The sequence below is a fragment of the Grampus griseus genome, assembly GCF_964374135.1.
Source record: "Grampus griseus genome assembly, chromosome: 2".
NCBI lineage: Eukaryota > Metazoa > Chordata > Mammalia > Artiodactyla > Delphinidae > Grampus > Grampus griseus.
The window spans coordinates 160,221,573-160,248,164 of NC_139018.1; the positions used below are offsets into that span (position 1 = coordinate 160,221,573).

The 26,592-nt window shown below is 42.3% G+C and overlaps 1 protein-coding gene across 5 annotated transcripts in view; it reads left to right on the plus strand.

Moving 5' to 3' along the window:
- NRP1 (neuropilin 1) overlaps positions 1-26,592 on the plus strand; it is a 139,451-nt gene that overhangs the window by 81,093 nt on the left and 31,766 nt on the right. For all 5 annotated transcript variants that reach the window (XM_082649566.1, XM_082649565.1, XM_082649568.1 and 2 more), the window contains 2 exons: positions 14,788-14,943; positions 18,031-18,175. In XM_082649566.1, coding sequence (XP_082505692.1) covers positions 14,788-14,943; positions 18,031-18,175 — 301 coding nt within the window. The remainder of the gene's footprint in view (positions 1-14,787; positions 14,944-18,030; positions 18,176-26,592) is intronic.

Consider the following 26,592-nt stretch of genomic DNA (forward strand, 5'->3'; position numbering starts at 1 on the left):
CATGCGTGTATGACTCGCTGTGTTTACTGAGGGCTAAAGCTGACAAAGACAGACCCCATCTCCAAAGAGAAAGACCGAGACCCAGGTAGATGCACAGGCTGATGGCTACAGGTGCAAGAAAGTTGACAGAGCCTTAAGTTTGAAGATCCGGAAATTAAAGATAAAATTTCCAGTGGGAAATACTCATGATAATAAACGAAGTTAGCAAATTAAATGAAATATGAAACACTGAACAAATTGTTTTTGATATTTCAGGAGGCACACAGAGTTCATGGGGAAAAGAGAAAAGAACTTTTTTTTTTTTTTAAGTTCCCAGTCTTAAAAAATGAAGACAGAGTATGCAGAGTTTTCCTGGCCTAGTTTTTTAAACATTATTCTGAAAATCCAGACTAGTCACTGCTGTTGTCAACCAGCAACATTTTGTAGCACACACATTATCCTATTTCTGTAGTTTTAACTTATGTTTCCAAATACTGCATTCGTTTATAAGGATACCTTTATTTACAGAGCTCTAATACCAAGATGGTAAGAATTCATTTATTTAACAATCATGTACCACGTGAAGAAAAATCAGTCAATACATTTGTTCATTTAACATATTTCCTCTCAATCAACCACTCGTAAATAAAAGAATCTCATTTACTAAGACAAATGTAGAAGGCATCTTACATGATCTACATCTGGACATTCCTGTCTCTTCTGGAGAGTAGGACAAAAAGGAAAAGCAGACAGGAATAGGTAATTTGGGGTTCAATCTGAAATATGCTGAAACTGAACTCTTATCAACTTCTGTAATATAATAATTTAGCTCCATTAGTCTAAGAACTTTGCTGTTTTCCAGAAGAGTTTATGGGAACATCTGTTTATCTACCTATCTTTTTTTAAAGTGTCTAGATTTAGAATATTCATGTGTCTCATATAAAATTCATCTCAATTAAAATCTTTTTATCAAAAGATTTTAATTCCATGTAAAATTTATTTATTCCATTTCTTCTTATATACCAGCAGCTTTATTAAAACCACGCGGAGTAATGTGTTCTCAGGCCTGACTTTGCATCTTAAAGTGTAGTGACAAAATGATAGGATTCTTACTGTCCTGGAAACCTGCAAGGTAGCATAAAGAAATGCTTTTTTCCACATTTCCAAATATGAGCCTTAGCTCTATTTTTTCTGCCAAGAAGCCCACCCCGCTACCCCCAACACCACACACACCACAGTATGGCCATGTTCACCAAGAAAACATTTCACCTTGTGTCACCTCCAAGGATGTGGTGAAATAGACGTGTCTGTCCATGTGTTAAGAATGGTTCCAGTGGATAAATGCGAATCACAGCTTCTTCCATTATGTTAAGGACTCCGGGCAGGGATAGGGGAGGAAGAGCATGATACGTTTCGTGGAACATCTGTGCTTGTTCTCCTGTGCTTTGAAAGTAGACATGCAGATGCATTTTTCCCATTGTGTGACCTGGACTGAAATGCATGAAATTACTATAGACAGATTTTTTCTTTCAGAGCATTAAAAGAATTTGCAGTTCTGTTCCCTGACAACATCTGGATGGCAAAACAGTGTGTCTTCAGAGCACAAAACATTTCCCCCTTCCTCACCTTGGTTACCCACCTCCATCCATGCAGTTTCCAACTTTCCAGCCCTTTTCCTGCCACGGGCTGGCCTCTGCTCAGTCCGAAACTATAGAACATCCATTGTGAATGGTAATTACAGATGATTCTTTTAGAGAGTAATTCTTTGAAAATGCATTATTTCAAGCACGTTTCCACCTCCTTTATAAGTCATCTTCAAAAAACAAAAAAATCAGTATACACTTCCTGACTGAATGGTAAGCTTCCAAACAGGGAAAATGCACTTGACCAAATATATTAAATCATGATGTTCATCTCATCTGTTCTCAGGAATGATTGGCATCCCTTCAGAGACCCACTGTTTACACACAATTTCTGACAACCAACTGTACCTAGGCAGCCTGTTCTTTGTCTTCTCCCTTGTCTCCGGGGCAGTGTTTGTTATAACTTTTGGTGGGTGACCGACTTTAATCTCAGTAATCCCGTCAGCTCCTTGCAGGATTTTTAACGCCAAGTAGAGGGGTTTTCTTGGACACCTGCACGTCCAGATTCCCCATCAACACATGAAACTCTCATTAACCTGAGAGGCCCATGTAGATCCCTGAGAAATACATGGAAAGTCAGTGTAAAAGGATGCTGTCAAAGTTTATAGGCCAAGAGCCTGATTTAGACCATTGCCCCCATCTGCAAGTCTTTAGTTTCTAGAAACTCATCCTTGTGTTTGATTTTGAAACCAAGCTTTTAGAAGGAGGGAGGAAAATTAAAGGCGTGACTTACTGCAAAACTAATAATAAACAAGCCATTTTGTTGGTGCTGAAATAGACAGATGCTGTCTGAGTACAGATGTGTGTTGATCTCGAGTCATTTAGAAATCTCCCCAGTACTGCAGATAATAAAACTTTATGGGGAGCATAGAACAACAGCTTTTGAAACAGAAATAGACCTTACCTGTACCTGTTTAATATTTTCTTGGTCTTTCAGGTTTAAAAATCTCTTTAAACTGCTGCTAGATGGAAAGATGTATGTGTCCATAACTGAGGTTCTTGCACCTTGGAAAGGTGTTATGTTGCCTGGCCTCAATGCAGAATTAGTATTACTGCTTCTCCTACTGGGCTGCTTCTCAGAGACCATGAGACAAACACAAAGATCACAAAAGGCCTGAAACCTGCACTCAATTCCCAGCCACACAAAGCTACAATTCCAACATCGTATGAGGATCATATGTTAATTAGGTGAAAACTTGGAGACCTATAGTTAGACAGTGAAATATTGATGTTGCTAATTTTTCAAAAATACAGAAGTGGTCTGAGAAAAGTCTAAGATACCAGATACAGCCAATCCATAAATACCCTGTGGACGTCATGATCCCAAATAAGTTGGCTGTAAAACAAAAAGATTGAGAAGAGGTTGGAGAGCATGATAGATACGGCAAAAAAGTGATTTAAGCCTTGCTGCCCTTTGAGGTAACTTCTGGGAGGAGGGACGCTTCGTAAGTTAGTGAGAGGTCTTTTGAGAAATAAATAAAAAAGAATCCTTCACGTGGCATGGACCTGGCCAACAAAACTCATCATCCAGCAGACCTTCCCTGTAAGTGGTGAACTTTTCAAAGGACTGGAAATTTTGAGTAGTTTTAATATTTGCAGTTTAAACACCAAGATAAGAATAGTCATATTCCTCAATTAAGAGTACAAGTTTGGGGCTTCCCTGGTGGTGCAGCGGTTGAGAGTCCGCCTGCCGATGCAGGCGACACGGGTTCGTGCCCCGGACCCAGAGGATCCCACATGCCGCAGAGCGGCTGGGCCCGTGAGCCATGGCCGCTGAGCCTGCGCGTCCGGAGCCTGTGCTCCGCAACGGGAGAGGCCATAGCAGTGAGAGGCCCGCGTACCGCAAAAAAATAAAAATAAAAAAAAGAGTACAAGTTTGTTGCTCAAATGCTAACATTGGCTTAACAATGGGTAGCTGGCTTTATCTGGAAGAAAGGAGTTTCAGGTCTTGCCAGCAACGCTGAACTGACAGAGTGTTGAATTTAAACTCGGCAAATGTGTATTGAGCGTTTGCTAAGGATGAGATGCTGCAGGTCGGGCTAGGTGAATTTAAAGTTAAAGAGGGCTCTGTCCCTCTTTCAAACAAGTTACAACAATCTAGCTACTACAGGCAAAACCACGCACACACACACACACACACACACACACACTCCAGTTACCCACATGACTAAGGGAAGAAATATTAGGGTCACATTCTTATGTTTAATGTGTGTACCAATGCTTCATTATGACTCTCATAAAACCAGGAAAAATAACTAAATGGGCTATGCATTGGTGTTTTTGTTGGAGAGAAGAGGAGACCGCGGCTTGGAATGGCTAATTAATTTGCTAAACATACTCCAGGTGGTTCTTTAATATCAAAGCCACAGAGGTGCTCCTGGGGCCTGTGCTTTTTTGCCACCGTGCGCTGCCTGCATCACCCAGGTATTTTTCCCTGTAGCCCTAGAGTTCATTGAGGGTATTTAATGCAGCCAGTTCCCTCTATATTGAGATTTATCGTTTACTCGACTTTTTCCCTCACTGACGAGAGGGCAGGAATCTGGTAACCTTCCCTCTCTTGCACCCAAGTATCTAGCACTTATTTGTGTGATAAAAGAAGAATCTCCAGCCACCAGCTTCCCTCCACAGTGCAAGGGATATTAGACACGGAAATACCCACCACCGGAAGCTCATGATCTCAACTCATGGCCCTCTCTTTAATTGTTTGAGGAGCAAACAATGTGATTTCGACAGCAGTGTGGACTCCTCAAGAAAACACGCAGTTTTGATGCCATTTCATTGAGATGTTTTCTTTCAAACGTAGATATAAATGGAGGGTAGGGCTGGACAGTGTGCCCTGAGACTCAGGAGAGAGGTATCTGGCTCATGCAGACTGAGGGTTAGGTCTTATTCCCAGGAATGCTTGGATTCCCAGAGGCAGTGAAAGCACACATTTTAGCAGAATTAGCTCAGCAGTGCAGTGCATGGTCATGAGCTGAAAGTTTAATTACAAATAAGATTGCATGGTCTCTCTGTCACCAGCCCAGCACTTCCTGGCCTGGACCCATGGATCCCATGAAGGCCTCTGCAAAGGGGGATGTGTGCTGGGGGCTAGGGGTGGGGAGGACACTTTTCCCTGCTCTCTAAAGGACTTTTGCCAAGAGATACTAGACAGAAGGAGAATGTTCATCATATCAGATATTTTGAAATGCAGGAAATTGGCTGGGATTTTTTTTCCTGTTCCTTCTGCCTTTAACTCATCAACCCTGACCCCTTCCACAGCCAAAATCTTATCCTATCCTATGAGGTCCAGTTTGAATGATTCAAATGACCTCTTTTCCGTAAAGCCTGAACTTTCCCCTTGTGCATGTAATCGTCTTCTGGACCTCACAGCGCCTCATCTGTGGGCACGGTGGCCCTTCTTCTTTTCAGTCTGGTATTATTTTTCTCTGCATAGGCCTGCTTCCTTCCCGAGCCTGGCATACCATATATATCTATTGAATTTAATGGATTAAATGGTTTTATCTGAACCCTTGGCATCCTTCGGTTTACTTTAATTTCACACTTTCAGTTTAAGCGTCTACAATGCGTGAAGCACCATTATTGGGCTTTAAGACACATCCGTGTGGGCATGCACCCTGGCTCCGTGCATCGGTTTACAGTTTGCCCGAAATGTTTTTAATCATAAAAGCAAGAATAATAAATGCTTTATCTGCATGATACAGTCCTACTGAAATTATGTGTGGAGGTCATAAGTTCTTCTGTTACATTTTAAAATGGTTGTCATCCAGACCACCCTTTAGTCATTCTTCCATTACTGCGCCCGCTTTGTTTTAGCAGAGACAGACATCAGAAGCAGAGATCCGTTCACACAGTCTCCTTGATCTCACAGGATGTTGATCAATGCGGAGCAATTCCTGCCCATTAAGCCTTCTAACTAGGAGAATGCTCCCCTAGTTTTCATGAGTATTACAATAAACAGTTAATGGATGGAACCAAGAGTTACAGCAGAAGAGCCTAAACCAGCCTGTGTCCTCCATGCAGGAGATGCTTGCTAAATCTTTGCTGACTGAATCTTCTAGCAAGAGCCCATGGTACAAGGGTCCTATAGGCATTTGACTAGCTCTACATCATATTTATGCATATCTGAGGCTGGTTACAATTTTTTTTAAAACGGTAGCATATTTATTTTTCTTTCTTAAGACATTTCCACTATGCGATTTTTACTACAGAGTTTGTAGGTTAAATTCTTAACCAGGTTTCTAGGGATTACATTTGTTCTGTTCTGAGTACTTATCCTCTTTCCAGATCAAAGTATTAGGCTCAGGTTTTCAATTTAGTGTAACTTACAAATAAGTATTCAAAAAATGTTAATAAAAATATTAAGTCCCTGAATCTTTTACCGCCCAGTAAGAACTCCTAAGTATCTAAGTTGGAAGAGGGGACCATCTAAGTGTCATCCTCCTGACTGAGCTGTTAAAGTTTCTGAGGTCCCCATCTGCCAGTGAACATGGTGTTGAAGTAATGAATCTTCTTCATTTTAAAGAAAAACAGAGTTTTCAGGTTGGCGTATGTCTTAAAAATGTACAACAATCTTTGCCAAAGCCTAGGCATTCGGTCAGCCTTTCTCTTTAACTCTACATAGAACTTTCCAATTGTCTTTGATGCTGATTACTTGTATCGCAGAGTCTATAGGAACCCCCATACGATCTCATTTTCTCCTCCTTTGTTATCAGAATACATTGTGTCCTGGTGTCCAGGTTTTACAGGTTTATTGAGTAAGAGAGGAACTCAAATGTAATATTTGTTTTCTCTGAACACAATTATATCTGTTCTAGAAAATATAGAAGGGAAAAAGAAGCCCTCAGATTTTGCATGGAATATGTGAAGACCCCTCCCATATTTCTCTTAAATTGATGTCATCAGTGAAGCTGAGCGTTTTCCGGTGGGTGTCACAGTCCTGTTGCCCTGCTCTCAGAGGTCTTTGAAATGCTGCATCAGACACCCTGAGGAGATGTGGACCCGCCGTGCTCTCCTCCCAGACAGTGTCCTCCTCTTCAAGTTCCATCTTCGTGGTTTCCACGTGGGAGTGATTTGGGTAGCTGGGTTCTGGAAATGTCTCTAGTTGAGATGCTGGTATTAACCTGCAGTACGGAGTCCCTTTCCTTTCCTCCTGCCGATGCCACTTGCCCGTTCTAACAACTTCAAGAGATCTTACTCTTCAGAAAGAACCACATGGCACTCCAGTTCCAAGAACATATCAGAATTAAATATTTCTTCTTTAATTTGTTGCTCCTGGTTTATGCCAAAAATATTAATGTGAGAATGAAAGGATATGCCAACATCCAAAGGCAGTGGAGCCCCACAGCATAATCTCCTTTATCAGCCAAAGGAGACAGAGGTCAGCCCTTGTTTGAGGACTTCATTTGTCTTGTGCTTTCCTTGTTGTTCTTTTGCGCGAAGTACAGTGGCATCAGGGAAGCCAGGCTTTGCACTGCATCTGGGCTGCACAGCCTTATCTAGTGTTATTCTAGCTGGTTGACTCAAGTCTTCGGAAAGGAAAATTCATCAGTTCATTCACTTGGGATTGTTTTACTATCAGCACAGGCTTTGTTGCAACCAGTAGTTTGCTTCCACCCAGGAAAATGCTTTCCTTTATGGAAAAAAAAAAATAATTCAAGCAATTAAGACGAGAAGAGAAAATTGGTGACGTTCTCCCTGCACTGCACTTTTCTTGCTCTTGGATATTTGTGTTCTTTACCAGAATGTTTAAATCTTTTCTCATTATCTTTTGCTAAAAATGATCTGTCACCACTGTCTTGTTTTTCAACAGCATGAGTGACTCATTTGTAAAATTTGGCTTTCCAGTAGTCAGTGTAAACGTTAAACGGAGTCAAAGTAATCATAAATGGTTTCATATTCTCGATAATTATACAAATATGTAATTTCCAGAAAGAATATCTCTAAGATTTAATTTTTTGTTCACTAAGAAATTCTAAATTACCTTTTGATAATTGTGCTTTTTAAGATAGGAATTGAGGAAGAGCATGGGTGTAGCGGCATATACATGGGCCACCAGTCTGATCTGGGGTAAGTCCTGGCTTAATCACTGACAAGTTACGTGACTCTGAGCAAGGTTCACACATCACTTTGTTCCTCAGTTCCTTGTATGATTGTTAAGAGTTGAAAAGATAATGTATATAAATTTAGCCCTTAATAAAATGTCTGACACGTAGGGGTTGCCTTATGAATTTTCTATATATAATAGTAATTTTAGCCATCCGTGTTTTTTCTGTGTAATACAGTAATCATGAAAAATACATAAAGAGAGAATTATGTCACCAACTATAAAATGGTTGTATTCCTACTGGCAACTATAAGAAGTCCAAGATCCTAAGTCAAGGAACATGATGATCAGGTGCTGTGAATTAAGCCCCCAGATCCTGGAACAGCACCGATGTTCAGATGCTTAGGCGTTATCAGAAAGCACGTGTGTTATCTAAGGAAATGAGACAATTGCTTAAAAATATTTTCTTTAGCTTGTAGTGTCTAGTGATGAATTAAACAGCTCTTTGAGTCATCAGAGATGCTCTAAAAAGAATCCGACACACTCCACCTCCCCCCACCAAGAAAGTATTTTTCCTGTTTTTAATCAGACTCCAGTTCTTTGTCCTTTATTTTTTCAGGCTCTTGTACTGACCTGTCTTGGGAATGTTAAAAGCCTGGAAACACTCCCTTGTCAATGCTTGCTCCATGGGCAGTATTTTATTGAGCAAGACAGATTTTTCATTTTAGAAATGAGACTTTGCACATTACGACGTTACCAATAGCTAGTTGTGTATTATTATAGGAAGCGATGATGTCTATTTCATGGCTGGCAGGCTGCATGCTGGTATTTAACCAGCCGTTTGCAGAGGTTTGCTTCACGATGTATCGCACGATGCTAAAACGTGCCCTTTGTCCTCCAGTGATTCCCAGTAAAATGTGTATCTCTCCTGGCTTCTGTTTATCTGGGGACTGTGTTTCCTGTCATTACTAAGACAATGCCATGGCCGTAAAGTGCATGTAGGTTAATACCTGTAGACATCTTACAACGAAGAGGGAGTTGAAGGTGGACAGTTCACCCCACAGGAGCTGTAGGACACCATCCCCTGCCCCCCAGAAGGGGATGAAGACAGCTGTTTTCTTCTACTGGTGTGCCTCTCCCCACCCGGGATGAAAGTTGCGCTTTCCTCCTCTGTGCCTGATGTCTAGCTATGTCTTCTCTTTGTGTGGGGAGCACAGTGAAGATAAGATGTAGGTAGACATTCTACCAGCAGTGTTAGGCTTTATATTTATATTGGAAACAGGATGTCGTATGGGGTCACTTCTGCTAACAGTGATAAGCTAACTCAGAGTGGCCACTTGAACTCAAAAGGAGTTTGGTAAACTTCCGTCAAATTGCCTACAGACCATCAGATAAGTACCAGATGTTTATGTTTGTCACACACACGGAGTGAAACGTTCCACAGTTTCAGTGAATGCAGTTGACGTTCAGCTCTGTGCTACCCGCCCCCCCCCGCATCCTCCCACCCCATCGCCATCACCCTTAATGTTAAACAGAAAGTACATCAAACTCAGATGTGAAATCACACCCATCTTCCAATTAAAAATAAAGCAGCTGTGAAATAATGAATGACATTCTTTCAAAATAAGAAAATAGTGATGGGAGCAGAGCTGATTGGATTTAGGGAAAGCATGTGGCCTCTATCGCTGCGGAGCACAGGCTCTGGACGCGCAGGCTCAGCGGCCATGGCTCACGGGCCCAGCCGCTCCGTGGCATGTGGGATCTTCCCGGACCGGGGCACGAACCCGTGTCCCCTGCATCGGCAGGCGGACTCTCAACCACTGCACCACCAGCGAAGCCCCATGTGTGTCTGAATTTTTAGGAGAAGAAGGGAAATATTGTTTAGAATGATGAACCCTCCAAAACACAGAGGGCTACCATTATGTAGAACTGCTCGGGGTTGTGTCTTTGTCTCTCCAGCTGCCTGTCTTGGGTCGCCAATCTTGTCTACTGGATGTGAGGTTGGTGAGAGCTCATCAGATTCAGAAAGCTAGCCCACCGAGAGGATGGCCGGATTTTGAATGGTGGTCGTGACAACTGATTCTTTTGGCCTCCGAATGAGCAGAGCACAGTAGTCTTTAGAGATCAATCCATTTCTTGACAAATAGTGTCTCTAGCGGTGAGGGAAACATGGTAGGTTGTCTAGTGATGTTATTTCATTCATTCATTTCCTCCCCATTGCCTCTGCCCTTCCTGTTCCCCCTTCTCCCTAGAACAGCCTTTCCCTTTTTATCCACTTGTGAGCTCCTACTGTGCATCTTTCAGTAGGTGTCTTAGACATCAAAGTCAGCTGTGAGATGTGTCCAATCCCCCTACCTCTCCTTCCCCCGTGCATTGCCCCATTCTGTAATCTTGTGTTTGTGTCTCCCATTCTTGCTGCTCTTTGTATCCTCACCACTTAATACAGAACTTAGTGGAAACGCAGTACTAAGTGTCCACTGGATGAATGTCAGTCAAGGTGAGTAGAAGTGTTCACAGGCGGCCGACTGATTAAATAGATGATGCTACGGTCAGGCCATAGAATACCATGCAGCCATTGAAATTGATGATGTAGAAAAATACTTCTGGCATGGAAATATATCCATAAAACTAAACGAAAAGCAGGATATCGAACATAGAGGTAATACGACCTCATTTTTACAATAACAAAACATACACATGATGGTTACATATATTTTGCATAAGGAAATAGAACTCTGGAAGGCTATTATCAGCCTTTATTTCCTATTGGTGGTCTTATGAAGATTTTAATTTCTCCTTTAATCTCTTCTGCATCTTACGAATTTTCAATAGACATCTATCACTTTTCTATATAGAAAAGCAGATATTCCTTAAAAGAAATCGTAAAAGTCTGGATGGAAGTAGAGGAAAAACACAGTATGATGAATTGACAGATGGAGACCTGAGCTTTGCACTAAACATCTTGGAGTCAGAAGTGCCTTATTCTGCCCATCAGACCAAAAAGGGGAAATAGTCATTTGCAGTCAAAAAAAAGAGGAAAATGTTCTTTTAAGTTGACAAAACTTTACATGTGAAGGCACAAAGACAGAAAAGGCATATCTTGTGTTAGGAAGCATAAATACTTTATGCGGCTGGAAGATACGGTTGGAGGGAGGTAGATGCAGCAGGTGAGACTAAAACAGCAGGTAGATCGAGGCCAATGTCATGATTAGCAGAGATGGCTTCAGCCCTGGGAAAGGTATAAACACCCAGGTGTTAAGTCCCTCTGGGTCTCCTGACAGATACCTGTGGTGTGAGCAGTTGGGCTTCTGAGGCTGAGAGTTATCTATCTCCTCCCAAACTCTCTCAGGCGCTGAGGGTCTCTGTTAGGGCATTCCACAAAGGTCCCCAGGGAGAAAGGACTTAAAAGAACCTCTGTGGTGTTGCCAGTGAGCGTCTCCACAGTGCTGGTCTGCGTCTTGGTAGAGTTCTGGGTACCATTCAGTTTTTTGTATTGTTTTTCTTTGCGGTACGTGGGCCTCTCACTGTTGTGGCCTCTCCCGTTGCGGAGCACAGGCTCCGGACGCGCAGGCTCAGCGGCCATGGCTCACGGGCCCAGCCGCTCCGCGGCATGTGGGATCTTCCCGGACCGGGATACGAACCCACGTTCCCCTGCATCAGCAGGCGGACTCTCAACCACTGCGCCACCAGGGAAGCCCGCCATTCACTTTTAATTGCAGTCGTTCAAGTCCCAGTCCTAATCATTTGGTGAGGTTGTCATTCATCCTTTCTAAACCCAGTAGTAGTAATGTTAGGAAGAAAAATGAAATGAAATTTCAGGTATCCCAGCACAGTGAGCAAGAGAATCTGCAGAGTTTTAAAGCACAACAGGAAACCTTATGCAATTACAAGGGGAGGTTGTGAATGCATTTCATTGCTGTTGAGAAAAGAAAATACCTTTTCTTCTTTACGAGTGATTCATACGTATGCTTTGGGGCCTTTCAGTCTGGGACTTTCATGTGTTTTCATGTCGTTTCATGTGTTGGCACCCGGTTAATTTCAGTCAATGGCTCCTTCCTTTCAAGTTAGTTGTTTCTAGTGCCTAGGATTCTTCTAGTTGACCACCAGTTAACTTCTTTCTTACCTAGTAACTAAATCTTACCCTGAGAACAAAATTTTAAAAATAGAAGTACAGCCAGGGAATGAAGTTCTGGAGTTATTTCCAGTCAGCCTAAGCTGCATATACACTCATGGGAATTTAAGCATTTCCAAACTGAAGAGCCATTTGTAGGTTTGACAGCAAGAGTTTATTTGCACAGCTCTACTTCATGCCCCCTTGGATGTCAAGGTTTTAAGGACCCTTCAGGTTGAAAGTGGATTCGGTATTAGGCATGAGGGCATGACTCAGTGGACAGTCAGCAAAGCACTAAGTGTCTGAGATCATCTGAAAACAGTTGAAAAAATTCCGTGCAGCCATGTCTAGAGTACCCATTAACTTTCAAGTTGCAGCATTAGGAAATCAGAGTTTTTGCAGCAACTTGAAATCATCTGGTTATTTGTCCAGAATAGAGTTAGGTTTGGGCTTGCCAGATAACATCGAGAAAAGAACACCCAGTTAAATTTGAATTTCAAGTAAGCAATGAACCTGTTGTTAGTATGTCCCAAATATTGCATGGGACATACTTATACTAAAAACATTTGTTGTTTATCTGAAATTCAAATTTAACTGAATAGCTTGCATTTTTGTTGGCGAAATCTGGGAAACGTGGACTGCCTCCGTTTTTTGAAATTTGTACACAAATTCATACAAAGTACTAGTATTCACTTTTGGAATAAATGCAAATTCCAGTTAACAAGTATAGGCACTTGATAAAATACATTGGACAAATACTTATTTGTAAAATTAAGATTTAGAACATCCACCATTATTATCTTAAAATATTTATTGCTATTAAAGGCTTGCTCTTTTTTCTTTTAAATCTGGTGAAAGCATTTATAGCCTAGACTTTACATCTTAAAATACAGGAAAATGAAATAAAGATTGTTTTACATTGAATGGTATCCCCTTCCTTTCTAGATGAAATCTCCTATTGTTGAATTGTGTTAAGTTCAAGTTGGCTTCTCTGTGGCAGGGACATTGCTGTTTTTCCTGGATGTAAGTCTTGGTTCAGTTTTGAAGGAATTGGCAACCTGTTGATTTAACTACTCCAAGGGCCTTCAGGAAAAGCAATTCATGGAAGACAATAGCCGTTCTTCACGAGGCAGGCTGTACATAAAATGGAAATTCTTTAGCTGTTCATGACCCATGGGCACTAGAGGGTTAATTGAAATATTGTTTTCAGAAAATTGGGTTGTCATCTAGCAACTGGAAAGTAGGATTCAGAAGTTGTGGTTGGGGGGTGTGTGCTTAGGGCTTTTGGGGGGTTTTGTTTTTTGGCTTTTGTCGCCGTTTTCAGGGAAAACAGCCTCTTACTAGTGAATATAATATACGGTTGAAATATCTTGTTACTCTTTTTTTTTTTTTTTTTTTTTGCGGTACGCGGGCCTCTCACTGTTGTGGCCTCTCCCGTTGCGGAGCACAGGCTCCGGACGCACAGGCTCAGTGGCCATGGCTCACGGGCCCAGCCGCTCCGCGGCATGTGGGATCTTCCCGGACCAGGGCACGAACCCGTGTCCCCTGCATTGGCAGGCGGACTCTCAACCACTGCGCCACCAGGGAAGCCCCTCTTGTTACTCTTTTTTTTTTTTTTTTTCTTGTTACTCTTAATCAGTTGTAACGTGCAATTACTTTTTGTGTCCTTTACAAAATATTTGCCAAATATTTATGCTTCATTTCTTTAAAATCTCTGTATTATACAGAAATCCAATAAATAGAGGACATAGTAGAGGAAAACAATTTTATAGGAATAATCAAATGTATTCATAAAAGGAAAATATTTCTAATATAGAGAAACTGGTAATGATTTTTGTTTTAAGATGATTCTTGGTTATTAACAATGGAAATAAGGCAAGTTAAAGAAAAAATACCTATTTCACTTTTCTGAAAGCATGGAGTCCTAGGAAGTCGGAGAGGGAAGGGGTCTTCCGGGTTATCTGGTCCAACTCGTTCATTTTACAAATGAAGAACTAGAAGCCTAAAGATGAAGTGACTTGTCAGAGGCCCTATAGAGCAAACTCAAGGCAGAGCCGGTACTGGAACCTTGAGGGCCTGATCTCTGTCCTTCCCATTCACATCACAGGGCCATGGGAACAACTCAAGCCACTGCAGACCTCTGGGATGCAATCAGGGACCTCGGGCTTTGGTCACCCTCTGGTCATCACTACTGTGGTGCCCTCCAGGTGGCCCAGCCGTCAGGGGTGAGAAAGTCTAGTGAGGGATGAAGGTAAGGCCATTGCGCTGAGGAACATCTCCCCTGGAAACTCACCAGAGGAAGCTTGTTAAGTCCTAGCTGTTGTCCCACAGAGGCATCGTTCCTTCCCAGATTGATGCCTGGGAATCCTTCTGCCTCTCAAGCTGAACTACAAGGAGAGATACGGAAAAGGAAGAAATTTAGATGGATCAAAAATCCTAACTTTGCCCTCCTTCCCTCGACTCCATTCCAGATTATAAATCTATGGCCCGTTTCTCAACCCACAGTACACACAAGTGCTTTCAGAGTCAGGATCGTTCTGATCCACATTCTGTTTGGAAAGGGGTAGGATGCTGCAGAGGGATGGGAAGTGGGATCATGTTAGACTCAAGTTCTAGTCCAGGCCTCTCTGTATCCAGTATGTGAGCTTATCTTGTTTGTCTTGATTTTCTATTTGTAAAATGACATCTATTAACGTGCTGTTTAGAAAGTATTGTGAATCTCTTAGAAAATACAGTAACACGATATTGAACCCAGTTTTCTCTTTTGTACCAAGGATCAAGCAATCTTGGTGGCAACGATGAGAAAGGTCTGTTTTTTGGCCATTGCCAACCTAGGGCAGCTGCTGTCTTATCATATTGGAGGCTTTCTTGGGGGTGTTGATGCCGATGGAATTAGGGTTTGTTGATCCCAGGTGGATGAAAACTACACCATGGTACCCACAGGAAAAGATGCTCACATTCCGGACGTACAAGGATGGGCAACTGACAAGGCTGGTATTGTCTTGTAGGTAGACCTGGGCCTTCTGCGCTTTGTCACTGCTGTCGGGACACAGGGAGCTATTTCAAAGGAAACCAAGAAGAAATACTACGTCAAGACATACAGGATAGACATTAGCTCCAATGGGGAAGACTGGATCACCATCAAAGAAGGAAATAAACCTGTTGTAAGTTTCCCTTCCACCTCCCCCAGCAATCGGGTCTTTGAAGTGGATGATCAATTTTCACTTGTTTGTTTGGGAGCTTGCTGTCTTGCCTGGTTTATTTTCGCATTGATTTAAAATGAAAAGTGCAATTAGAGGTTTAAATCTGACCAAGGGGTCTCATGTTCCCAGATCCAGAAGCCAAAAGGAAATTATATGGATGTTTCCAAGAAAAGTCAATACCGGCCAAATTAAGTCAAACTCAAGAATCACTTTAAACCTCCCTCGGGGACACAGACTATGCACAGGATAAACACTGTCCTCTTAGAACCTCTGGAGTTGTTTTGTTTTGTCTTTCTGCCTGCGTTTCCTCATTCTCTTTCCTAGATTGATCCTTTCTTCCTCTCTGTAATGGGCTGGTTTTAGAAGACTCCTTTTTATCTACCCTCTGTGGCTCACAAACTAATTTACAAGTGTGTTTGGCTGCTTCTGTGCGCATGAGCAGAACTACAGGTGTCCCCTCAGATCCCACGAGCCACACGCCACCTCCTCACTACTTTGCTGTGGAGGAGGCCGCACCATGCCCTGCGCCCCGGGCACTCTGCTCTGAATATTTGGAACTGAGATGTTTTTCTCAGCCTGCTGTTTATTTGAAGTTGTACTTGCTCTGATTTACTAATCAAAAGATTTTGGAGAACTCATGCTTGCTGTCTCCCCAAAATTAAAAGCTTGCCCTGGAGGCCGAGTGAAATGCACAGAATTGGTGAGGATAGTAGCAAAGATCCAGGTAGCCTGGAATCCTGGGTTTGGGAAGAGACCAATTACCATGTCCTTGTCTCCATCTGGGGCATCCCTGGCCTTGATTTTCTCCTTCTGGGTCTGAAACTGAGAAAAGCCTCCTGGGTGTGAAGTGAAAGGCCTATAAGTACGCTTTGATTAGTTGCAAAGCCCTCGCTGTCCCTTAGGGCAGGCGGGAAGGCCGAAGACAGGGATGCAGCTGCTCTGTGAACAGACCAGCGCAAGGCCGCTGTCTAGCCCCAGAGGATGTGGAATAGATCCTCCATCTGGGGAAGAAAAACCCTCATAGTCATCATTGGTGGAGATCTAGTGAGTAAATTTTGACCCTGAGTGTAATGACTTATTCTTGTTTTGGAGTCGTTTTTTGAAGGCATGCTTTAGTTTCAAACAAACGAAAAAACACTAATGCCAAGGACACAGCAACATACAGAAGAACCCGAAGAGAGTAGGGAGGGCTGACCCCAGCTTTCAGACCATCTCTTTAATCAATGAGCACTGTCTCTCCAAGACACGCTTCTCAGCAGTGGTCCGCGTGGCCCGGATGTGGGTGTGGGGAGCACACGAGGGCCATAGGGGCATCTGACATGCACACAGCTCACTCCTGGTCCATGATCTGGGTCACCTTGGCACACAGGGGGCCTTCCAGAGTAGGAGGCAGAAAGAATAAAGGGTCAGCAAAGACCTGGCATGTGTCTGCACCCTTTCACTGAACCCGAATGAATCCCCACATCCACCCGGAGTCCAGCTCTCGTTGCCCACCTGCCTTTCACTACCTTGGGGCCTTTCAGGCACACCCCCTGCCCTGCTTTCCTCAGAGAGAGTTGGCTTACGTACCTCAGCAACAGCGGCCTTCGACCACCAGCATTCCAGCAGCCCTCTTTCTGTTGGTGGCATGTGTGTCCTTACCTGGTTTTCAGCAAATATAAAATGCCTTCAGGGTGAACCAGACTGTGGTCCCTCCCTGAGGTGGATCCACTGGCCCTTGAAACACTGATTTGGGAAGCTCTGCTCCTTCAGGCATGTCCCCATTATTCATCGTCACACAAAAATGCTTCCACACAGATTGTTTCTGAGAGAGATTTGCTGAAGTAAGACAGAAATCTAAAGGCTGTCACAGGCTGGGATAAATTCGGTATTAAATCATCTCAGGAGAGGGATCCGGCTAACAGCCGACTGAGTAAAGCATTTGACCACCTCCCATGGAGCAGGCCTCATGGGCTAAATGGAGTAAGAACTCCAGGCTGACTCTCCTAAGCGCCTTCTCCCAGGGGAACGGTGGTCCTCCTCCTCCTCCTCCTCCTCCTAGGACTCATCTGGGAAGGTGGGTGGGAGTCTGTGCACCTCTGATGGCCCAGGGATGCTCTAGCTACACAAGGCCTGTGACTGAAACATGGTTCTTTTACACAGCTCTCCCCACCCAGAGCTGGAGTAAAATCCAGGGGAGTGGAGGCTTTCAGTCCCATCTGAGACTGGTCGAGTGCCAGGGGGTTCCACGTGGCAGACAGTCCCCGTTCCTCAGAGATCTCACTGGAGGACACTGCCGTGGCGCCGTGCCCAGGCTGAGTGCCTCCGACAGACACTTGTGGGAAACCGGTTCGTGACTGGCACTCATTACATCTGCAGTTACATGCCTCATCTTTCTTAGAATAAAATGACTCATTTTTGAAACTAGAAACAGAAGCCCTGGGAAAACTGATTCTCCATTACATATCATTTATAACTCAGTTTTGATTTTGACCACTAACACATAATTTTACCAATAACTGAAAAAGATTAAAGTCTTTCATAAACGTCAGGGATAAGATCTTCCATCAAGAAATGAAGTTAAAAGGGAGGAAGCTCCCTGACCTCCTGCTGAACATAACCTAGAATTTTCAAAAAGTCAGACCCTACGTTGAACTCAAAAAGCACTCCTTTGAGGGGTTCCTGGGAAAGTACAATAGTGAGAGTTCCCAATAATTGTCTACAGTATTCTGTAAGTCCTTCTGATAATGTTAATAATTTTCCCACTTTTTTAGATAATAGCATAGTATTCTATAACAAATGCTATCCTTATAATAGTACCTTTGGAGGCTCTGTCCTTTCAGAAAATTGAATAGATGATTAGGACAACATTCTATATTAGACACAATTCTTTCTGATTGCCATTATTTGGAAAAATAACATGACAAATTATTAACACTACCTCAACCACGGTAAACAGTGAGGAAATTGTAAATAATTTGACAAGCACTGGTGAAAACATATTTCTGGATTTGTTTTCAGACAATCCAAAATGTCTGCTATTAAAGGGCCCTTCCTTTTTCCATCTAGATCTTTCAGGGAAACACCAACCCCACAGATGTTGTGATTGGAGTTTTCCCCAAACCCCTGATAACTCGATTTGTCCGAATGAAACCTATGACTTGGGAAACTGGTATATCTATGAGATTTGAAGTCTATGGCTGCAAGATAACAGGTAAGATTGAAGATCACCTGGGTTTGATTTATGTAAACTTTTAAATATTGGGAGAGTCATTTGGTGTAAATGGGGTTGGTCATTTTCATTTGATAGTTAAGAGCATACGCTTTGGATTTAGACAAAAGTGAGTTCAAAGCCTCCTTGTACTACTCGCTGGCTTATTTCTTTGGGCAGTTTATGACCTTTCAAAGCCTTAGTTATCTCACCTGGAAAACAGGGTTGTTGTGATAACGGATCAGCTAGTGGATACGAAGCATTTACACAGCCTGACGAGTGGTGGGTATTTACTAAGTGGTGCTTTTCCGCTAGACGGCAAGCTCCAGGAAGGCAGGTAAAGCTCCAAGAAGGCAGGTACCTTCCCCATCATCCTCTGTCTCCTCGGTACTCGGCACACTGACTGCTACTTAGTAGATTTACAATAAATAACTGTTGCGTGAAATGTTCTTCACCTGCTTTGTCTTTTTACTTTTGCTTCTAATTTACATATATATTTTTTAATTGAAACATAGTTGATTTACAATGTTATATTAGTTTGAGGTGTACATCATAGTGATTTGATATTTTTGTAGATTATACTCCATTTAAAGTTATTACAAAAGATTGGTTATATTCCTGTGCTATATATTATATCCCTGCATCTTACTTGTTTTTGTTTTGTTTTTTAACTTTTTATTTTACACTGGAGTATATCCAGTTAACAATGTTGTGATAGTTTCAGCCAAAGCAACTCAACCATACATATACATGTATCCATTCTCCCCCAGACTCCCCTCCCATCCAGCCTGCCACTTAACAGTGAGGAGAGTTCCCTGTGCTATACAGTAGGTCCTTGTTGCTTATCCTTTTTAAATATAGCAGCGTGTACATGTCAATTCCAAACTCCCTAACTTTCTCTTCCCTCCACCCTTCCCCGCCAGTAACCATAGTTCATTCTCTAAGTCTGTGAGTCCGTTTCTGTTTTGTAAATACGTTCATTTGTATCATTTCTTTTTAGATCCTACATATAAGCAATATCATACAATATTTCCCTTTCTCTGTCTGACTTACCTGTCTTTTTAATTTTGAGGTCTGGAGGTGGCCTCATCAGCTGTAGCTGTTCAGGAGGAGTTTAATTTACCAGAATTTCTCCTTTTACTCACTTAACTGCCCTGACAACTTTCTCCTAGGCTTTGGCTCAATATATGTCTATCTTTTGTTGAATGAATATGCTAACATTAGAAATCAATTTGTCAGTATTTCTCGTTTTTGAGTTTGTTTCTTCTGACATTAAAAGAACTTTAAAAGTCTCTGTTAAATTTGGAACAAGTAGGTGGATTATATCCACTTGAGAGGCGAAGATGAGGTACTGGGCGATTAAGTGGCGAAAAAGATAGGCAGGTACCGAGCAGGGAGTAAAAGAAGGTCCTGTTATTCTCACTGTGTTTCTATGGCGACCAGTACTGCTCTTACTTGTCCATTGATCTTCTTGTACAACCACTCTGTATTCTGAAGTAAGTAGCAGTCACATTAGAATTCCTTTCCATTTAAGTAAATACACTGCAAATTTTTCATTAAAAAAAAAAAGTACAGTGTAACCTCCATAGTAAGCTTAAAACTTCAAAGACAGAATCGGTAACTGATTCACCAAAAAGTAATTAAAAGTGAACAATGTTTAAAGATCTGAGAACTGGGACTTCCCTGGTGGTGCAGTGGTTAAGAATCCGCCTGCCAATGCAGGGGACAGGGGTTCGAGCCCTGGTCTGGGAAGATCCCATATCTAGCAGCTAGAGAAAGCCCGAGCACAGCAACGAAGACCCAACGCAGCCAAAAATAAATAAATAAATTTATTTTTTAAAAAATCTGCGAACTATCTTTCATATAACGTTAGTATACATATTAAGGGTGTTTAACTTCTCATTGCATGAATGCCAACACTATTGTTTTTATTTTTATCCTCTTAAGTATAATTATTTTTAGAGAAGGAAACTATTGACTTTTGAAGGAAAAAAAAAGATCACCTGGGCAGTTTTCCATGAAATTACAAGCAATTTGAAAAAGAGCTAATGAAGGAGGGAAAAAAAAAACATTTGTTTACAGTACAGTTCGTTTTGGAAAGTGAAAACTGACTTTTGATTTCTTCCCCAAATTTTATTTATTTCCATCCTAGAGACAGACTTGTTTATTGTTTTAGGATCTAAGCATTTAGAAAGTTCAAGTCCTTAGAGGCAGGAATTGGGTGGAGAAGGGCTTGGAGGGACAAAAGGGCTTTATTCCTTTATTTTTTATTTATTTTTTATTTATTTATTTTTGGCTGCGTTGGGTCTTCGTTGCTGTGCACTGGCTCTCTCTAGCTGTGGCGAGCGGGGGCTGCTCTTCATTGTGGTGCACAGAATTCTCATTGCAGTGGCTTCTCTTGTTACGGAGCACAGGCTCTAGGCACACGGGCTTCAGTAGTTGCGGCACGCAGGCTCAGTAGTTGTGGCTCGCAGGCTCTAGAGCACAGGCTCAGTAGTTGTAGCACACGGGCTTAGCTGCTCCGTGGCATGTGGGATCTTCCTGGACCAGGTGTCCCCTGCGTTGGCAGGCAGATTCTTAACCACTGCACCACCAGGGGAGTCCCACCTTGGCTTTATTCTTGATCAGCAGTTGCATGAAAGTTCTAGGTCATTTTCAGAGCATTACAAATGTGAGAGACTACCCATAAATTCATAGAAACAAGGCCATCTGAGGGCAGGGTGGAAATTTCTGGTCCATTCCTCCCACCTAATTTCACGTCACTGTACCAGAAAAAAAGAAGTAAACTTCATAAAGACTCCAAATGCGTTAGTGTGAATTCTGAATTTCTGGCTCTCCTTTTAATTAAACAAAATCCTTGTTTAAGCCTGAACTGCCCTTTCTCATTTTCACAAGGATTTTCCTGAAAGGTAATTCTAGGCATATGAGTCTTTACAGGTAAACAAGGCAAATAATTTACTGGATTTTTAAAAATAGTTAAATGACCTAGTTATCTAAACAGAGGTCTAAAATACCATGTTTTGATATTTTCACACATATTCTATTTTACAGTTACTTTAAGTAGCTAATTTTTTTCAAATTGCATACTGCTGCTGTCTTAATCACGACCCCTAATATATTTTAGACACTTCCTAGTAAGATCTTTCTAGTAAGATCGCTACAACTGCCAAATAACTGATCAAAGCAGGTTTTGGGAGAGGCCAGTGTGTCATAACGATGGTCACACAGAAAGAAGGCGTGCAGACATATCCAGGCTTTGCTCTGGGCTGTCCATTTAGTGAATGAGTGACCATGGACAAGACCCTCAGTCCCTCTTATCTCCATCTCCTTGTCAGTCAGTAGATCTCCATCTCCTTGATTCAGCTGTAATGAAGATTTAAGTGAAAGGATTTTATAACGCTTGGCTTAGAGTAAATGCTCACTAAATGGTACCCAGTAAATTAAACAGTTCATGGTACTCAATAAATTGAACCTAGAATAGGCCCCAGCAAACAGAGCCCCTAATGAGACAATGGTATCAGTGTTTTCTTCTTTTTTTTTTTGTTTTTTGGGGCTTTTGTTTGTTTGTTTGTTTGTTTGCGGTACGCGGGCCTCTCACTGTTGTGGCCTCTCACGTTGTGGAGCACAGGCTCCGGACACGCAGGCTCAGCGGCCATGGCTCACGGACCTAGCCGCTCCGCGGCATGTGGGATCTTCCCGGACTGGGACATGAACCCGTGTCCCCTGCATCGGCAGGCGGACTCTCAACCACTGCGCCACCAGGGAAGCCCTCCGTGTTTTCTTCTTAATTACCAGAGTAGATAATTTTTATCTTTTAGAGGCCATGGTCCCCTCCGTGGAGACCAATGAAAGAAATACAAGACTGCAGGTTCACTGGGGGTCTGGAAGATGCATGAAAGCCGGAGCCATGTTTATCTTCTTTTCCTTGCGTCCTGTGTGCCTGGAACAAAATACGTGCCCAGTACACTTATTTCTTTAATGAATGAATGAACTGCAGTTTTATCCATTTCTTACGATAAACAAGTGACTGGATTGCAAAATTTTACCCTTTCCGCTTGAGTGGGCAAGCCCCAACTCAATCTGGATTTTTTTAAAAGAAACTGTTGAATTAAAAGTTACCATGAGAACACATCACTTGAATCCAAAGTCTCCAGAGCCCACAAGTTTTAAACCAATTTTTCCATTCAGAAATTATTTTTTAGAAATACAGCAATCCTGGAATAACCAGAGGATACAATGGTGGGTCACCATATAGAGAGATAAGGAAAACAAAATTGGAGCAAACCGTTCTACTTTGTAGGTAATTGACAAAGGAGCATTTTCATTATTTTGACAAGGTAGGCTTCATCATTTTGGCAAAGCTGGAAACTGGTGAAAATGCCCTTGCTGTCTGAGAACACACCACAAACGCTGTTGACTTTTTCGTTAACCAGAAGTTAATTAACTGCGGCTTCTGCACAGGTCAGCGTGTTCCTGTGTTGATCAGAGTTTGCAGGGATGATCTCAGGCCCTACAACATCCAGAGGTACCTTCTGAGTCATCGAGGGAAGATTAAATTATGCTCATTCAGCTTCACCCATCAAATGCAGTTATTACCTCCTCATTCCTTGAAAACTGGTTAACTATTTGGTTTACCAGTATATCTGTTTTCACGTTAAAGCTCAGTTCAGAGATTCTACTGGAAAATAACATCAATGAAAATAACCACTGCCAGAGGGGAAAGGAGTTGCGGGGGTGGGGGGTTGAAAAGGGTGAAGGAAATTCAGAGGTACAAACCTCCAGGTGTAAAATGAATAAGCCACAGCGATGTAATGTACAGTATAAGGAATATGGCTAATAATATGGTAAAAACTTTGTACGGGGACAGATGGTTACTGGACTTATGGTGATCGTTTCATAATATATGCAGATGTCAGATCACTATGTAGTCTACCTGAAATTAATGTAATGTTGTACATCAACTATATTTCAATAAAAAAAGAAAAGAACCACCTAATTCCCCATCACAGAACTCATTTCTCCCTCCCATCTAGGATTGGTTTTAAGGTTTCTAAACAGGGTTGCCAAGTGAAATACAGAATGTCTAGTTCAATTTGATGCAGATAAATGCATAACTTTTTAGTATAAGTTAGGTCCCATGCAATATTGGGGACAAACTTATACTAAAAAATTATTTGCTGTTTATTTGAAATTCTGATTTAGTTTGGCAGCCTGTTTCTTGTGTTGTTGTTTTTGTTAGATTATTTGTTCGTTAAATCTAGCAACACTATTTCCAAAGGATCTGAGATGGAGCCAGGCTAATCAGGGCACATCTGAGCTAGCCTACTGTGGACGAACAGAGCTAGATCCTAGCAGCTTATGCAAACCTTGAATTGTTAGTGGAACCTTTCTCCTAATCGTGGCTAAAAGTGAGTCACTGGTTTTCAGTCAAAGGCAAATCAAGGTGCCTCTTCCTTGATCTTGGATGAGGCCGACTTGCAGAAGGAATGCCCTTCTGACTGCACGAGGGCCATGTTGGCAGGATGTGGGCTGGTATCACAAGGCTTGTGGATGCGAGGACTGTGCCCCAGCCAGCTCTGCACTAGAGAAGGGACATTCTTCCGGTAAAGGTTCTGCCCTCCTTACAATATTCAAGTTAATTGTGTTTTTCTCCAAGTGGTAACATCTGGTATATATTACCAGCTAAACATTTTCTTTGCAAAAGCTGGTTTTGAACCAGACAGGTGTGACCACAGTGACCGAAAATGTGACTTCTATTTTTAACACTATAACTTCCAGAGACCCTCAGTAAAATCTTTTTTGTCAATCTTTTTATAATCCCCATTGAATTTATTCTTGGTTTCCAGATCCCAGCCTGGAGCAAACACTGTGGCTGAATTACAGGAAAGGGTACTTGGGGAAAATGACAACTGCCTTTTATTGTGTTAATAAGCTGATTCATTCAACAAATATTTGCAGAGTAAATACCAAGAATAAAGGGCACAAGGAGTCATAGAAAAGTTTTTAATATGACTTGGTTCACTCCCTCAGAGAACTTAAAACCTGGGGAGGCAAGTAGTAACCCGAAGAACTGAATATGGCCAGTATACATGAGACATGCAGGTGGAGAGCTAGGAAGAGCCCCAGAGAAGGAAAACCATGTCTAGTTGGAGAGATCAGAAAAATTGAATATATAAGGTAAAATTTGAAAACAGGTCAAGATTTTAAGATAGTGGGAAGGACAAAATGATGGGGAATTCTTTAGTGGAGGGAACAGAATGAGAGAAAGCCCCCAACTACTACCACCACCGAGGTGAGGGAGCCTTCATGGAGGAGGGGCCTTGCAAGGCCATGGTATGGAAGACCTGGCACACTGGGTTGAAAGTACGTGCATAATTTGTAGGTGAGCAGGCACCGAATTTTTTTTTTTTTTTTTTTTGTGGTACGCGGGCCTCTCACTGTCGTGGCCTCTCCCGTTGCAGAGCACAGGCTCCAGACACGCAGGCTCAGCGGCCATGGCTCACGGGCCCAGCCGCTCCGCGGCATGTCAGATCTTCCCGGACCGGGGCACGAACCCGTGTCCCCTGCATTGGCAGGCGGACTCTCAACCACTGTGCCACCAGGGAAACCCTGCACCGAATTTTTGAGTAAAGAAATGGCATGATCTGAACTGCACAACTCAGGTGGAAAGTATCTGAATAATTCATTCTTAAGGGTCAGCTGGTAACACGGACACAGCCTAATAGTATTAGAAACATGCCTCTCACGATGGTTACATTTTAGGCTGAATTTTGATTTATGCAGAATGGAGTTGTTTCAAAGAAAAACAGATTCTCCTTCCTGGCATGTCCTCAATGGAGATGTACAATTTTGCAAAGAGAATAATTGAAGTGTTGAACATTTTGTTATTAACCCACCAATCAATTAATCAGTGATGGGTACTCTCCTGCTCAGAAGCTCCTTGGGCTGCTATAGAAGATATAGAAAGATCTATGATGCCATTCATTGCCTTTGAGGAATTTCTAATCTGGTTCTGAACACAGGACTCCCAATCTTAAAACATGGAGAGAACGGCTTAATGCTAAACTCTGTGCTGCTTCCTGTATGGTAGTCATATTTCTGAGAAGGGAGGGTTCAGGATAAAGGATAGAGTCATTTGAGAAGTTTTCAGGAAGAGCCTTAAGCTGGGTTTGAAAGTCTGGGCAGAACTCACCTCTGTCAACAGGAGGATGAGAGGGCAGCAGGAACATTTTGAACAAAGGCAATGATGAGAATTCTCTCTATGGTATGTGGGAAGAAAATGGATTACTGTCAGTAATAGGAAATAAAATTAGATACCTAGGAGGAAGCCAAAATGAGGGTGTTGAAAAACCAGATCGAGACTTTTTATAGTGTCCCATAAATAATGGAGAGCCATGAAAATTTTTCAAAGATCTCTCTTTTTTTTATTGTGGTCAAATGTACATAACATAGTTTACCATTCTAACCATTAAGGATACAATTTAGTTGCTTCAGTAATCACATTATTGTGTAACCATCACCACAATTCATCTTCAGAACTTTTCATTATCCCAAACTGAAACTCTATACCCATGAAACACTAACTCTCCACTCCCCTCCCCCCAGCTTCTGGAACCCACCATTCTACTTTATGTCCTTTTGAATTTGACTCTTCTAGGTACCTCATATCAGTGGAATCATGCAGTATTTGTCCTTTTGTGTCTGGCTTATTTTCCTTAGCAACGGAAGATTTTTGAACATAAGAGTGACATTACAAAAAATTATGAAAAGCGACGCAGGTGTTGTTGATTCAAAACTGGGGCTTGAGAGGGTAGTCAGCAGACCACTTGGCATGTAGCCATGGTATCAAGACGATGCCAAAAGAAATGAAGATCGCAACACTTTTTTTTTTTAACAAAAATATGACAGGATTTGGTAGCAGAACAGGAATGGAAAACGGAAAACGGAAAGACAAGATGACTAGGCAGGAGCTAGCTGATTGGTGGTGATTCCACCCATTAAAGTGCAGAGTTGGATAAAGGGATTTGGTGTCGAGGGGAAGGACTGTTTCTGTTTGGACTTGGGACATCTGAGTTGACAGTGGGATCGTGCAAAGTTCTCGTGCAGTTTAGAAACGGGGGTGGGGAGGACACCTGGGGGGAGGATGGGCCCCTCCTTCAACGCTCAATCCAAAGGTTTCCCCCACCCCCGGGAGGGGGCCCTCCTACCTCTTCAAGCTGAGCCGAGCACTTTCTTTCTCTTCACCACCTCATCATCTTCTTTTTGCTTTTGTCTTGGCAACTTTCCTGCTGTTGGAATTATTGGTTTACACATCTCCAGCCCCGCATGAACTGAACCTCCATTGGGCAGGGCCTGTACTTGATCTAGAGATAACTTCCGGATACCAAAGGGACCGAACGTCAATACTTTGACCTTAAACT